At 40.9% G+C, this 15,838-nt stretch overlaps 2 protein-coding genes across 2 annotated transcripts in view; both read right to left on the bottom strand.

Annotated features, from left to right (window-relative positions):
* Positions 1-2,445, bottom strand: part of LOC106084085 (uncharacterized) — a 68,556-nt gene extending 66,111 nt beyond the window's left edge. The window contains exon 1 of the mRNA XM_013247549.2: positions 2,066-2,445. The gene's annotated coding sequence lies outside the window, so the exon portion shown is untranslated. The remainder of the gene's footprint in view (positions 1-2,065) is intronic.
* A 1,754-nt stretch (positions 2,446-4,199) lies between these two features.
* Positions 4,200-15,114, bottom strand: LOC106084081 (protein maelstrom 1). Its single transcript, XM_013247543.2, has 2 exons — positions 14,040-15,114; positions 4,200-5,027 (listed from the first exon to the last, which is right to left on the bottom strand). The coding sequence occupies exons 1-2, from the start codon at positions 14,913-14,915 to the stop codon at positions 4,380-4,382; spliced, it is 1,524 nt and encodes a 507-aa protein (XP_013102997.1). The 5' UTR covers positions 14,916-15,114; the 3' UTR covers positions 4,200-4,379.
* Between the last annotated feature and the right edge of the window lie 724 nt (positions 15,115-15,838).

Here is a 15,838-nt window from a genome sequence, read left to right as displayed (position 1 = left end):
AGAAAGATGCTCAGTATGGTTTGACATTTCATCATGAAAAGACTTACTAACGAGCAACGCTTGCAAATCATTTTCAGTGAATGGGCCCTAGAAAAGTTGGCAGAAAATCCGCTTTTTTATCGACAAATTTTGTTCAGCGATGAGGCTCATTTCTGGTTGAATGGCTACGTAAATAAGCAAAATTGCCGCATTTGGAGTGAAGAGCAACCAGAAGCCGTTCAAGAACTGCCCATGCATCCCGAAAAATGCACTCTTTGGTGTGGTTTGTACGCTGGTGGAATCATTGGACCGTATTTTTTCAAAGATGCTGTTGGACGCAACGTTACGGTGAATGAACACATTTCGAACCGAACACTGATTTTGGTAATAAAATTCAATGATTTGCAAGCGTTGCTCGTTAGTAAGTCTATTCATGATGAAATGTCAAAGCATACTGAGCATCTTTCTCTTTGACACCATGTCTGAAATCCCACGTGATCTGTCAAATACTAATGCATGAAAATCCTAACCTCAAAAAAATCACCCTTTATAAACTAACCTCCAAAAAGAAAATTTTAAGTTAGGTTAGAAATTTTAATTAGGAATTACATACAAAATCCTTAAGTGTTTTCAGTACCACTCTCCTAAGTTGGTTCATGTGTGGTATTGTATCTCCACATAAGTGCCGGTATCTGTTAGACGCGAAAGCCGGGAATGACATGCTATCACTTGCCGTACCGATTTTACATAAGTGAGCTCGTAGTACTATGTGTCCCGTTATGATACCAATAGCTATACTGGTCTTCTTGCTTCCTTTCAGTAATAGCCTGGTCTTCTCACGATCTGGATCCCCCTATAGGATTTTCGCCGTCCTACTGACCGTTTCGCTAATATCCTATCTGTTGGATGTCATTGCGCAAAATTTCAACCAAAAGCGATAAGAATTGCTCTCTCAAGAAGTATAATCTAGAGATCAGCCTATATGGGAGCTATATATCCGACCAACCAACCCTCCTACATTAATAAGCGGTATTTGTGCAAAATTTCTAACGGTCCCCTTTACTCCTATGAAAATTAATATCGGAGAATGACAAAGTTAATATGCACCTATCTTATGGTGGAAGGCATCAAAAATTATTTACCATTATTTTATGCTTCACTACGATTAAGATTAGCCAAGCCTTAAAGACAGACGAAAAAATAGATCATTATTATACCTTATTTATTCGAAACTTCGCAACAATCTCATGTCCCAAATCATTCACCCCTTTGCAAGTTGCCCCTAAATTACCGCATTCTAGATTGATAAGCATCTTATTCGCGAATATGTTAGCCGGCCCACTTCAAAACCTCAAAAAACTCTAAAGCTGAATAACAGGACATACATGGTCAAATTTTTTTTCTATTAAAGCCGGAGATTGCTGCTTGTTAAGGTTTTAGATTTAACAATACCGTAGAAAATGTTGCAAAATTTTAGCTAGACTATTTTCGATGGAATGGATAGAGTAGCAAGTATGTCTGTAGCTATATGTATATACACACACGCATTTCGCTATGTACTGACTTATTTGTATACAGCAAAAAACAACAAAACCGCAATATAATGGGCAAATGACAACAGCGCAGATAAAAAAATGCAGACAAAATAAAAGAAAATAAAACAAACAAAAATGTGACAATGTGTGTTGTTCGAGGGGAAAGGGGAAGAAAAATCTCAACAACGTCATAGCCGTCCGTAGTCAAAGCATTTTAATTACTTGATTCCATTCGGAAATATGCTATGTATTTTGCTTTGCCACATCCTCTTACATCAGAGTAAACCAGTTCCATTAATAACATAACCATAGTATTCCTGGATAAAATTCAAGAAGAAGCAAAGAGAACAAAACATTATCGATCGATACATTACTTTGAGCATCGCTGTTACAGATTTTTTCCTTCCTCATAAATTGATTTTGTTTGTGTGTTTGTAACTTTTTTTGCTTTGGGTTTTTTCTTCTTTACCACGTCCTAAGTGTTTTGTTTTTTTTTCTCAGCACTTACGTGCAATTAGTAAATCAATTTATGTTCCCTTCATTAGACTTACCGATACTTTCGCCATTACAAGGCAGCACTGCATTGTGTTCTTTTTTACATAAATAAAACAAATTATGGCATGAAAATGTTTTCCCCTTTGTCGGTTTCTCTATTTGATAACTTCTTTTGACTTTGAACACCACTTTTTTCTATACTCGAGAAAATCGAAGAAGGGACAGACGGCTAATACTTTTTTTTCTTCATATGCGTATATTATAACAACTCTATTCTTCTTTTAAAATTCAATTCAGATTCACATTATTATTTTGTATGGTTAATTACAGACTTATTTATCATTTAATTCAATTATATTACGCACGTTGCTTAAATTTCTTTATTTTTTACATTTGCACTAAAAAGACATCCTGCACAGTGAACGAAGCCGAGGCATTTTCGTCGACGGCGACAGCTTTGTAAAAATTTTTGAGTCTCAATCCAATCAAATCGTCGTGACTAAACCCAATCAAAGAGTCAGCGTCAATTTGTTTACATGCATTTCATATGGGAAACCATGGTACAATTTATGGCTGGTACTATGTTCATTTTTCACCGTTGAAAACCACTTTTTTCGCGATTACTTTTTTGCCCACAACCATGGTATAATAACATGACATAATTACCATCTAATGTAGCGTTAACAGCTTAGTACAATTTTTTCTCGCAAAGTGCACTATCTGTCAACGAGTTTTGGTTGGGTGTGTGTATTATAATTAAGAACCATAACTCACACAAACAACGAAAAATGGTGCGAACTGGTAACATACTCAAAATCAGAGTTGCACTAATCACTGATTTTGACAGATAGTGCACTCAATATTTTGTTGTTGAGCAACTGCCATACCTGTAAATGAATATATCTTTGTTACACGATTCAAAATACAAAAATTTTATTACTCGGTATGTGGGCGTCTTATGACGTGTGCTAAAAATGAAACTAACGATGTAGTTAACGATTTGTCCTATTCGGGTCTTTTCTGGATTTGGCAGTGCAATTATCTGACCTATGGTGGAATTACCAGGGCGAAAGCTACACTGATAAGGTCAATTATTTCGCTGATTTTAGGCTTTAATCTTTCACACAGTCCCTTTTCTGCGATGGTGACGAAACTTATTCCTCTTTAGTTGGCACATACTATCTTGTCCCCTTTCTTGTGTACGGGACATAGTATTATACGGTTCCAATCATCGGATAAGCGTTCTTCTGGCTAGATCGCTGTGTTCCTAACAACTCGATCCATTATAAAGTGTAGATAACAATTGACCCCCATGCACTTTCCTTTCTACTTACACATATAAAAGAAGCTCAACCCCTCACAGACTTCAGGTATTTTTACATTTGCTTTTGAAGAAATTTATTCTAGGTTTTCGAAGCGCTTCCAATGGAAGGTTTGTTCAAATAATGTTTTTTTTTTTTTTTTTTAAATATTTTTTGTATATTTTTTTATCAACATTGGCTCAAAAACATTGAGTTAGGTTAGGTAAGAGTGGCAGTCCTTCACAGACTCACTTAAACAATTTTAAGTCCATTGTGATACCACAGTAGCAACCGACCAAGGCTTCTGGCGGGCACGACCCCTACATTGGTAATCCAAACACGCTACCAACTGGGCTACCGAGGCGCCCAACATTGAGTTAGGTTAGGTTTAAGTGGCAGTCTGCCATCAAACTCACTAAGACGTTTTCGTCCATTGTGATACCACAGGAACTGAAGAAGGAAGATGCATTCTAGTTTCTATCGTTAAACCATCCAGATCGCTTTAAAAAGCCCAGATCACTTTAAAAAGCCCATAATGTTCACTTCAGCTAAATCAGACAGGTTCTCAAAGAAATGAAAACCTAAAGTGGAACTCCTTCTAACTGCTAGTGCGAGACACACACACAGAAGGTATTATATAGTCTCTTCTTCCTCGATGTCTACACCTTCTGCAAAAGTCGTTGCTGGCAACCTTCAGTCTGTCAGCATGTTATCCGATTAATCAGGAACCTGTCATGACGGACACAATGAGTGAGACGTCTGTTCTAGCCAATGACAGCAAAGCAGTAGACCTCTTCAAGTTAATTTAACATTGAGTTAAATGCTATTTATTTTTATATTGAACATAACAATTTCTTAAGTTAAAAAATATATATACATATATATGTATGTATTGATTGGGGAAAAGAAAAAAAAAACAAGCGCATTCAAACGATATCAAAAAGAAAACTTAGAAACTATTTAACATATGAAACTTCCATTCCATTTCAGGTATCTAATTACTAAGATAAAAGTTGTGGATTTGTGTGTCATCATCAATTCGAAAATCTCCTCGACTTTCACCGTTTGTTTAAGGACGCATATAGCGTCCACGGCCATAACTACTAGCGCCTATTGTACTAAAAGAGGAATCTAAGAAAGATATACGACCACGGCCGAAACTAATGACTGAACAGGATTCATCAGCATCCGAATCAAATTTTTCTTGAGTATAATTGGTGTCGAAATGGGAATTCAAGGGTTCTTTCGGAACATTGCGTGATCGCATCGACCAAGGATTAAAACTGCCACAGTCTACCAACTCATCTGCATCGAAACTATACGTGGCATTTTTAGATTTGATGGAACAGTGTAGGGCTAAGGCATTTTTTCTGGCGTTACAAACAGCACTGTCTTCACCCAATGCGGGAAAATTAATGTTATACGTTTTGCTTGCATCCGGCAATATGTTTTTTTGGTCATCATAATAAATCTTTGATCCGGCAATAGGTTTTGTTAGATTTGTTGATGTTGTTCCAAAGGATACAAAAGATTCACGGTCCGTGTATTCACTAGGTGCTGGAGTCACAATGGCATTTACATTCGTATTTTCAGGACAATGACGACCTGGTACAAGAGCTATGGCGATGTCGTGGCACATATAATCTGCAAACATGAAACCCCAACGGGTTACGTATGACTGAGTGCAGTATTTACATTTGTCCTTGTCCTCGTGAAACTACACAGAGTAAAAGAAATTAAAACAAAAAAATTTGCTGATTACTAAGTTCCAAACTTTTAAATGTTTATTTTAGAATAGTTTTGGTCAGGGTTTGAATTGCTGACTTCAAAATAGCAACATTACAAAAAATAACTTTGCTCGATTTTTTTTTTCAGTAAAAACAAAAAAGCAAACTGATTACTTAAATGTGACTATGAAAAATAAACAAGCAACAGCAAAAGCCAACAAGAAAAAACAGAGCAACTTGACTTAACTTCTTAAGCAAACGGTTAAAGCATTTAAAACAAGCAAAGCTAAATGAATCGGTTTGAATTGCTTAACTGCCAGCATTAAGGATGATGTACAACCCTTTTCATCTTCCTTTTAATTGATTTGACACGATTTTGTAATCTGCAATAAACCTCCAGTTGGAGTCAGTCCTATTACCAAGATAAGCCCTAAGAGCCAAGTCGCCCGAAGAGTGGGTTAATTAACCCAGTTATCATTAGCACATTAGACCTTTCGTATCTTTTTCCTAAAGATTGAGTGAATGCCGTCTAAACCACGTCCAACTGTTGTTGTTGTTGTAGCAGTTTATTGTGTACTATCTTTCGTCTGCTTGATTCTGTTGAGTGTCAAGACCCAGGAACTCCGCGACTAAGATGGGGTGCGTCCACATGGATCTGGGTCTGAGTCGAGTGGGTCTGGCCGGGCAGTTAAACAGGTGACGTGTATCGTGCGGTCCCTGGTTACAGTCGGGACATACATCTTGCACGTCGGCATCAATCCTAGCTCTGTGAGAATTGAGGCGGCTGCATCTGCCGGAACGTAATTGAGCCAGAACCACTCTGGTTTGCCGGGGGAGGTCGATTTCTTCGGGTGCAATGGGTGGCGGTCGTTCTCCAAGGACTACATTCACCCGGTAGCCAGTTAACGCGTCTGCTACCGTGTCTGCATTAATGTTGTTCAGACCCGCTTGATATGCCGCTTGATCTAGAGGTTCTCTCTTGTAGCGCTGGTCCTCACGCTCTAGATCATGTAGATCTACCTTAAGGCTTCTGGGCGGTGGGTATCTATCCACAAGATGATGATTTGGATGATTTCTGCGATAACAGCCCAAAAGGTATTGCTTAGACAGCATGTAGTTATGTCTTCGCACTGGTAGGATCTTTGTCTCCTGATGGAGGTGGTCCACATGAGAACTAAGGAGACAGCCCGTCGCAGTTCGGAGGGCGGCATTCTGACAGATCTGAATATTATTCCACTGCGTGTCACAAAGCTGACGTGACCACACTGGCGCTGCATTACTTACCACAGACCGGCCAATTGCTTTGTACGTGGTCAACAAGGTTTCTTTGTCTGCACCCCAAGTGCTGCCAGCGAGTGACTTGAGGACCTTGTTTCTACTTTTGACTTTATTGCAGATTGCTGTGGCATGTGGGGAGAAAGTGTAGGAGCTGTCAAATGTGACGCCAAGTATTTTGGGACACTTGATGGTCGGAATCAATTCTCCATCGACCATCACAGTCAGCTCAGAATTCACCTCACGCGTATTTGTAGTGAACAGTGTGGCTGAAGATTTGGTGGCGGATATCTTCAGATTTCTTGCAGCGAAATATGAGGCAAGCTCGTTGAGGTAGACGTTCAACCTATCGCAGATGTCATCAATGGGTGGGGGGCCTGATGCCAAGATCGTACAGTCGTCCGCATATGATACGATCTCTATGCCGTCTGGAGGAGGTGGGATGGAGGATAGGTAGAGGTTAAACAGAGCCGGAGATATCACCCCGCCTTGGGGAACTCCCTGTTTCACTCTACGGTGTTTTGACTTTTTATCCCTAAATTCCACAAATGACTGGCGGCCACACAGATAATTCGCGACCCAACGTTTAAGGCCTGGCTGGAGGGACGTGTTGGCGATGTCCTCAAATAATTTGGCATGGCTGACCGTGTCGAATGCCTTCGATAGGTCCAATGCCACGAGGACCGTCCTATCACATGGCCTGGGTTGATTGAAGCCACGGCAAATGTGTGTGGTGATGGCATGCAAAGCTGTTGTTGTGCTGTGCAGTCTCCGAAATCCGTGTTGATGCTCGGCGAATGGAAATTCTCCTACGAGGCTCGGGAGGAGTAATGCCTCAAGCGTCTTAGCCACTGGTGAGAGAAGGGAGATCGGTCTGTACGACTCCCCCAAACTCGGGTCTTCACCAGGCTTCAGTAGCGGGATCACTCTGCCCATTTTCCAGACATCGGGAACTATAAGAGTGTTCAATGACAGGTTAAGGACAGTGGTAAGGTACTCAACTCCAGGTAAATCCAGATTCTTCAGCATCAATGTAGAGATTCCGTCGGGGCCCAACGCCTTCGAAGATTTGGCGCCACGGATGACATTCGTAACTTCGCCCACGGTAAATTGTGATGGCTGTTCATCGGCTCGGAGACCACGAATACGGCGAATGGCTCTCCTCCTTGCCCTGTCTCTCTCGGGATGCACGATAAATTGACGGTTGAATAACCTGGCGCATCTCTTCGGATCAGTCACGGTTAACTCGCCAAAAGTGACTGAGGTCCTGTCGTCCCGTCTGCCGGGGTTCGAGAGAGACTTAACAGTGGCCCACAATTTGCCTGCACCGGTGCCTAAGTTACATTGCTCCAAGTGTTCCAGCCACAAATTCCGCTTATGTTCGTTGACTACCCTGTTTATTTCCAGATTCAGCTCGCTGATTCTGGGGTTAGCGGGGTCCATAGCACGAATCCCATCACGCTCGTCTGCGAGTACCACTGCTTGCGCCGGGAAATTGGGTCGCACTTGCGGTATTCGACCGGCTGGTATAAAGCGAGCGGCTGCTGCGTTGATGATGTCTCGGAATTTCCTCTCGGCCACAAGCACATCAGAGGGGTGGTGGCAGTTCATTGAAGCGGCGATTGGTATACTCTCTGAAGCCGGTCCAATTGGCCTTCTTGTAATTGATGAACGTTCGGCGCTCAGAGGTTATGAAGTCGGGTGGTCGGTCGATGGTGAGGATTATGGGGAGGTGGTCTGACCCGACGGTCACATAGTCCGACGACGAGGACGCCGAAGGCGACGACGGCGACGCTTGTGACCCACTGCTGGCTATGTTCGCACAGCACCTAGCGACATAGCCAGTATGACTATACTCCCGTAGCGAAGTTAGGCCAGAGCAAGAACGGAAATGTACCCACTCCAAGCACCTGTTACACCTCACCGACACTGACCGATGATGAAGGCGGTTCTGGCAAACGGAACAGAACCAGGGTCCGGGGTTCTTTTCAATCCCGGCACGGACCAAAAGCATACGGAGAAGGCACTCCGGTATGTGCCTCTCCCATGACGAAAAAAGACGAACACGTACACTGAGGCGGCAGCCCTTGCCGATGAAGAATCCATCGGGTCAATCCGGTGCGTACAACCGGCTGCCATGGGATTGCCAACTGTTAATCCACATTTGTTGTAAAGGCCTTTCTCGTGAAATCTGTCGAAGCGTATCTGTCGCCCAATTCATCTATATCAAAATCTTTATAGTCAACTAATTCACAAAAATTATCGAGACGGCGGGCCGGTATTTATAGAGATATGTAAGTCAAAGCATGCTTTAAAATATCTGGACAGGTCATATGATCCGTATCAATTGTGGGTCAGATATTAAAAAATATGTATGGAATATGTCATAATCAGAGGGACGACTATTGTGACAAATTGTAACTCCCAACCGAAGGCATGCCTGCCGCATGTTATAAGCGAGATGCGAATTAAATAATTTTTGGAAAAAACCCATAATAATGATATTTTTTTCCGAACGAGAATATCGGAGACTTCGTCTTCAAAAACAGAAAAATCGCCATTATTTCCACCAGAATTTCCAAACCTCTGCCTGAAAGAACATCCCGGGAACAACCCCCTTGAGGCGTTCTCCTTATCAACTGCCCTCTGACTACACTATCTCCGAAGTCCGCGTTGTTAGCCCTGTCACTTTGCATAAAGTCCGTCCATAGGAAGAAACTCAGTGGGACCCCGTGCGGTTCAGGGCGGTGACTTTCGACCCATCTCCTTCTTGTTTAATGCCTCTCATTATTCAGGAAGGCCGCTATCAGTTGGGAACGTCTCGATTTCTCGCATCACTTCGTTGTGGATCGTATGGCAGTGGATCGGTAAAAAGAAAGATGACGTAAACTTCTTTTTGACAATATTTGGACACGGATACTTCCGCAAATACCTTTACAGAAAATAGGAAAATGCAGCCCACCATTTTAAATTTACGAAGAAGAAGCGGTGGTGGATGATGCAGAGAGATGTCCGCAGATCGGTGAAATAATAGCGGAAACCCTTACAACGAAGATATGGATAGCTGGAGGGCTGTGACAACTTTTTCGAAGTGATACTCAGGTCAAAGAAAAAAAGACCTTGACGTGACATCAATGATATAGCGACTGCAATATGGAGAGGGAACCTGAACACAGGAACACTAAGACATATGGCGTAGGTGCCACAGGAGATCCATTTCGAAGTAATGTGAGAGCAATGGCGAGGTGGTTTACATATCGCGAGCGATAAGGTGGGTTTTATGTCGGTAGAGATAGAGCTCGACATACAGCGAGAGGCTGCAGCCATCGTTATATGCGTAATTGATTTCCTTCCTTGTCCGAAAGAACACCTCTTTGTAGAAAAGTTTTGTAACTGATGGTTTATCATTTCTACGAAAAGGCTTAGATGCACGCCTGGGTCTTTTTTATTTATTAACATAATGGGATAACAAGATAAAGCCTGAATACCTATGCTAAAGTTCAAGGTATAAATGCATACAAATAATTACAATGAATTAATAATTTAGCTCCACAGCCACAAAATATATACAAAAGGTTGTTGTTGTTGTTGTAGCAATGTGTTGTACACTGAGGCGGCAGCCCTTGTCGATTAAAGAATCCATCGGGTCAATCTGATATGTACAACCGGCTGCCATGGGATTGCTATACAAAAGGTATAAAATAGGAGTAAAAAATGAAGAGGTCCAATGCGTCGTAACCGATCTTTATCATTTTTTTTTTTAAATTCGGAGTATTCGTTTAAGAAATAATCCTACATTTTCTGTTTTGTTCGATCTTTTTAATTGAATACTTAAATTTTGTCCTGCAGGCGGAGATCCGGGCGATAGCGGAATGCGTGAAGTGTTGTGGTGTTAACGCGAGGACGTCGACTGTAAATATCTTTACGGACAGTAAAATAGCGATCAGAGCAATAATAACCAAGACGGTAAGGTCACGAACAGTCTTTAAGTGTAAGAGGGAGATTAACGCCTTTTCTGAGAATGGGACTATCCGCATTGTTTGGGCGTCGAGCCATAGCGCAGTATGGGAAAATGAAAAAAACAGACGAAATGGCAATGAAGGCCAGAGGACTGCCGTCAATAAACTTGGTGAAACCAAAGCCTTTCAAGTCGACGCAGTTCGTATTAAGGGCGTGAGTTACGAACTCATATTTAACACTGTGGAGCAGCGAAACGGTCGTTAGGATGAATAAAATCCAAATTGAGGGAAGATGAGGCTACCGTAAGCAGGATGTCGTTATAGCTTTCGGTATTATAACAGGACACATAGGACTACGAGATCACTTATGCAAAATCGGTGCGTCAAGTAGTAGCATGTGGCGTACTTGATTGACCGGTTTCGCGGGTAACAGACATCGGTACTTAGGTTGGGACAAAATATCAGACGTGAACCAACTTAAGGATTTTGTAAGTAGCTCGGAATTCTTGACATCGATTTTCTTTTTCGATGTTAATTTTTAGTACTTAGAGCGCACAACAAGCCGATTACTGGCTTATGTGTATATCCATAGTGGCATGGGGCGGATTAATATCCGCACCTTTTTTTCAACCTAACCTAGCTTAAATTTTTTAGACTTTGAGTATGATTCTTCAAAATTTAAGTATAATAATCGTACAACCTCAAAAATACCGACGATATCTTGACTGAAATTTCGAAAAAAAAAATTTCTAACTCCAATATCTCAAAAACAGTTAGAAATATACCAGATATGTGGAAATGTTTTTGTAGGATTTTACGAGCTCTATCTTTTGCAAATATAATGACGGTCGACCTATAAATGTTGACAATGTGACCAACATTCATGCGTCATGTGACCCCTAGACCGACTAGGGTCTCAAAATTTAGCATAATTATTGGAAACCATCTCAACATTCTCTATGTCAAATAGATATTTTAATCTGTTCAATTTTTATAGAATTATTCCCAAAATTTTTGGACTGTGAGACGAATTCCTAAATCATGTATTTCTTACATTTTTTCCATTAAAAGAAAATGGGGCGAGCTAAAGCGAGCCGAAAAGATAGGTTCTTTGTAAATTTCGTAGGCGCACAATAATTGCGAATGTTCACATCCGCTAAATCAGACAGGTTCTCAAAGAAATGAGAAAATAAAGTGGAACTCCTTCTAACTGCAATTGCGGGACACACACACAGAAGGTGTTCTAGTCTCTTCTTTTTCGATGTCCTCACAGCTTCTGCAAAAGTCGTTGCTGGCAACCGTCAGCCTGTCAGCGTGTTTTTCGATTATCGTCTGCTTTAGAATTCCATGGGAAATCTCTGTGGCCCGGCATCCAGAACAGGTGAAATTTGAACTGTTCAGCCATCTCCTTGGGAGATCTGCGACAACCGAGAGCGGTTTTAGTGTTCAGAAATACGTTATCCAGGGATTTAATGGCTGCCTGGCTGTCTGAGAATGTATTTATGCCAATCGTCGTAATGACATTATATCTTAGTCATTCCACCACTTCCTTAGTTGCAAGAACATCTGCTTGATACACACTGCAGTGGTCGTGTAACCTTTTCGATATGACCAGTTGTAGATCTTTAGAGTACAGCCCAAAGCCCACCTGGTCGTTTAGTTTGGAACCATCCGTATAGAAGTCTATGTAACTTCTGTTACCAGGCATGTGGTAGTTCCAATCGGTTCTATTAGGAATAGTGGCACAGTAATTTTTAACAAAAAGCGGCTCAGGTAGGGTGTAATCCACACTGCCTGGAACATCGGATATTGTATCAAGGATAACACTTGTCCGTACCCGCCACATGATTAAGAGAGAGCTCCCTTAACCTCACGGCAGTGGTCGCTGCAATTTGGGTAGCCACATAGCATAAGATGTGGCATTAAATTCAGTGCATCAGATGGTGTCGTCCTCAGTACGGCAGTGATGCACAAACAAGCCATCCTTTGGATCCGGTTAAGTATTGAGCAGTAGGTGGACTTTTGAAGCGCCGTCCACCAGACCTCAACACCTAAACCACTTTGCTGCTGCACGTAGAGCTTCCTGAAGTATATATCTTAGAGTGCTGGGAAACATTCCCCTGACCGCAATTGTCACGTCATCAGCATACCATCAGCGACCACTTTTACGCCTTTTTCTTCCAGAGACAATAATATATTGTTAATGGCTATATTCCGAAGTAGAGGAGACAGTACACCTCCTTGAGGACCCTCTATGTAGCCGACCAGGTCGTGAAGGGCTGTTTCAGTGGATTTGCCTTTACTATATGCATGCTGCTGCTGCGACAGGCGATCTCCAGGGATCTTTGCCCTATGATTCTATCAAACTCTCAAGAGTTTTCAGCATAAAGGATGACAGACTAAAATGTCGAAAATCGTACGCCTTCGTAAGGTAGGGGTTTCCTGCTTTCGCAATGAAATTGACCTTCCTGTCCCTCCATCCCACAGGTATATATGATGTTCTAATACAAGCAGATTATATCTCCCTAAACCAGGGAACCAGTCTATCAGACACAGCTTGTAACTCAACCGGTGATACACCATCAGGGCCTGGCGACTTAAAGGAGTTGAAACTTGTGACAACCTCTTCTGGCGTCACGTTGTCCGTAAATGTTTATCAACGAGTAGTTCTAGTGTTACCTCACTAGGAGCACAGAATCTTCCTTAGCCTAGAAGCCTCAGATGTATACTCCACGGAGCCGCAGAATTCTACCCAGAATTTGTTCTAAGCCTTTCTCAGCTCGCCCTTATATTTTCTTAACTCAGCCTTATAGATGTCATAACATAATTCGATGTGCAAAGCTTTTGCCACGTCAGATGACTGGCAATGTAGAGGCACAAAAAGTCTAATCGTAAGTTTTACAATATATGGAAATAAATCAGCATCAAAAAAAGAAGAAAAAGCGGTGTAAAAATTTCAGCCATGTAAAAACTTTTCCCCAAAGAGGTGTCACACAGCGGCACGCCGTTCAGACTCGGCTTTAAAAATGAGGCCCCTTATCACTGAGCTAAAAACTTGAATCGGACAGCAACCCAATGTGTGTATATGTATATGAAATTTGCATCTGTTCCTTAATGCTTGCTACATTTGTAAGGTATCCTGCCATGTTAAAACTGCTCTATCAAGTGGTGTCGCTATGCGTCACACCGTTTGGACTCGGTATAAAAAAAGAGGCCTCTTATCATTGACCTTAAACATTAATCGGCCTGCACTCATTGATTTGAGAGAAATATTCCCTGTTCCTTAATGGAATGTTCATGGGAAATTTAGTAACAGAACACCACATGCCAGATTTCACCCAATCAGATTAACATTAAAGGAAACTTGAGAAGCTAAATCGATTGCTCAGTTTGTTTAGGAGGCCGAAGTAACGCTACGCAACCGAGTAAATCGTTCGAAGTCTCTATTGTTAATTATGTATCTCTTTATTGATCGAGAATTTTTGAAATTTAAGAACGCAAATATTTTAATCGAGTATTCCTTATAAAAACTTTGGACATTAAAATTTATATATTAGTAATAAAACACCCATTAAATAAGAGATGAAATTTCATTCGATACGAAAGCGATCACGTATGCGGAAATTCGGCCCCAGGTTTGAACTGTTTCAGACCATAATTAACACGAATGTTCCCCAATTATAAAGGAACATCACATGCCAAATTTCACCTTAATTGGATAAGAATTTTGATATGTTAATATGTATGTACAAGTTTATTTACACTTACTTGGCAACCAATACCCGAATGAAATTCAAAGAAATCGCGATCAAAGTATGCGTCGGTTATATAAAAACTTGTGGGCTTTTCAATTTCTCCCGCTTCACATGTCACCTTCTTCATAGTAAAAAGTAAGTGTTGTATGGAATAAACCTTGACATCGATATTATTTGCCTCTGAGTCAGTTTTTAAAAAATCCAGTATAGATTCCACAATATGTATACAATCCCTGTGTGTATACACTGGTGAATATTTATCACTATCCGGAAAACGTATAAAATCTAAAATGTCGTTATAAATTTTCCCCAAGTTTGTATCGCCCATAGCATTAGGCGGTAACGGAAGGCCGTGAGTAGTGTCTGAATGATGTTGTGCCTCGTATCGATGACCATAAATATTAAACCCTGGATTAATGAGGGTTTGATACACTTCTTGTACGCCATCCCTCAAAGAAAATCGGCACACTGCAATTTCAGCGGGAACATAAACACCATCTCTCATAGTTTTCGTAAAATAGTTGGCCATAATGAAGAAATGCGATTGCCACTCGAACTGGCCCTTTTGCACACTCTTTCTTATTATGTTTTCTATATCACGCTTTGCCTGAAGCTCCTTTGTTTCCTGATCGTAGCGTTCTTTCTCTACCAGGGATAGTGGTGCACCTGTGCACGTTAATTTTTCCCGAACATTGTTACCAACAACCATATCTCCACCTTTTGCCTGTTTGATATAGGGAGCTCGCTGCTCAGCATCCATGGTTTTCCAAATTCTACCTGCTTCTGCAGTGGCTTCGGGTATACTCATACTTTTCCCATACTTATTTCTCCAGTCGAGCGTGAATACCATGAAACCATTAGGCTTTTGTTGTTTAGTCTTCGAAAGCATAATAGCAGATCAAAAATTAATTCATTTATTTTGACCAAAGACCAGCTTGTAAGAAAATTGCAAAATTTGTCGGGATATTTACGGCGTTATCAGAAATAACTGTTAATTCAAAGCAATATATTGTATTCAAAGCTATAGTTTTTCCGATAACTAATTATCGATAATTCAATAACAGCCGCGTTTTATTTTCGGACCAATCAGGACAAACCTCATGATTTTAATGTTATATTTAGTACTTTTGCTGTATTTTTTTTAGTACTACATAACAGTCAGCAATCGTACTCATTTACATATTTACTGTTTTGTTTGGCCCTATCTAGTGTTCTGGATAAAATATCAGTGCAAAGTTGTACTGTTATGTTATCGATAATATGTCTTCTTCTTCTTCTTCTTCTTGGTTTCATATGCTGCGCATATGAAACATTTAATAAAAGGTGACTGAGACACCAGATCTATGATGCCACCTTTCCTGGGATCCATAGTTGGGGATTATAGTAAATTGCCGGGTTGCATTGTTGAAATTTAATGTTGTTTGATTGTTTGATAGGGTTGATTGTTGAAATTTTTAAAGTAATTTGTTGGAACGTTTATAAAATTTATAAATTGCCATGTACAGATTGCAGTCGTCCTTCTGCAATATCTCCAGACAGCTAGTTCGGTTGATTCCGATTCTTCTGGCCCTGTCAATCAGTAGGTCTCTGGCGTCTAAATCCATGTTGGGGCATTCAAATGTGAGATGGTCTATAGACTGAATAGAGCCACACTCACATAAGTCGGTATCGACTATGTTAACTCTTTTCAGATGCTCTCTGGCTAGTGTATGTCCAAATCTGAGTCTGCAAATGAGGGTTATTACACCCCTAGGTAATTTCCGATCTTTAAACCATGGCGTAGTATTCACCGTACGGGATAGAGAGTAGAGT

Source organism: Stomoxys calcitrans, chromosome 3 (assembly GCF_963082655.1).
Source record: "Stomoxys calcitrans chromosome 3, idStoCalc2.1, whole genome shotgun sequence".
NCBI lineage: Eukaryota > Metazoa > Arthropoda > Insecta > Diptera > Muscidae > Stomoxys > Stomoxys calcitrans.
This window is presented reverse-complemented; position numbering and strand designations above follow the sequence as displayed.

What these genes read in the sequence shown, in the direction of transcription:
- LOC106084081 (XM_013247543.2), bottom strand. Translation starts at nt 14,915, where the DNA reads ATGCTTTCGAAGACTAAACAACAAAAGCCTAATGGTTTCATGGTATTC. An exon ending in ATTCGGGTATTGGTTGCCAA is followed by an intron (nt 5,028 to 14,039) that starts GTAAGTGTAAAT and finishes TACTCTGTGTAG; the next exon opens with TTTCACGAGGACAAGGACAA.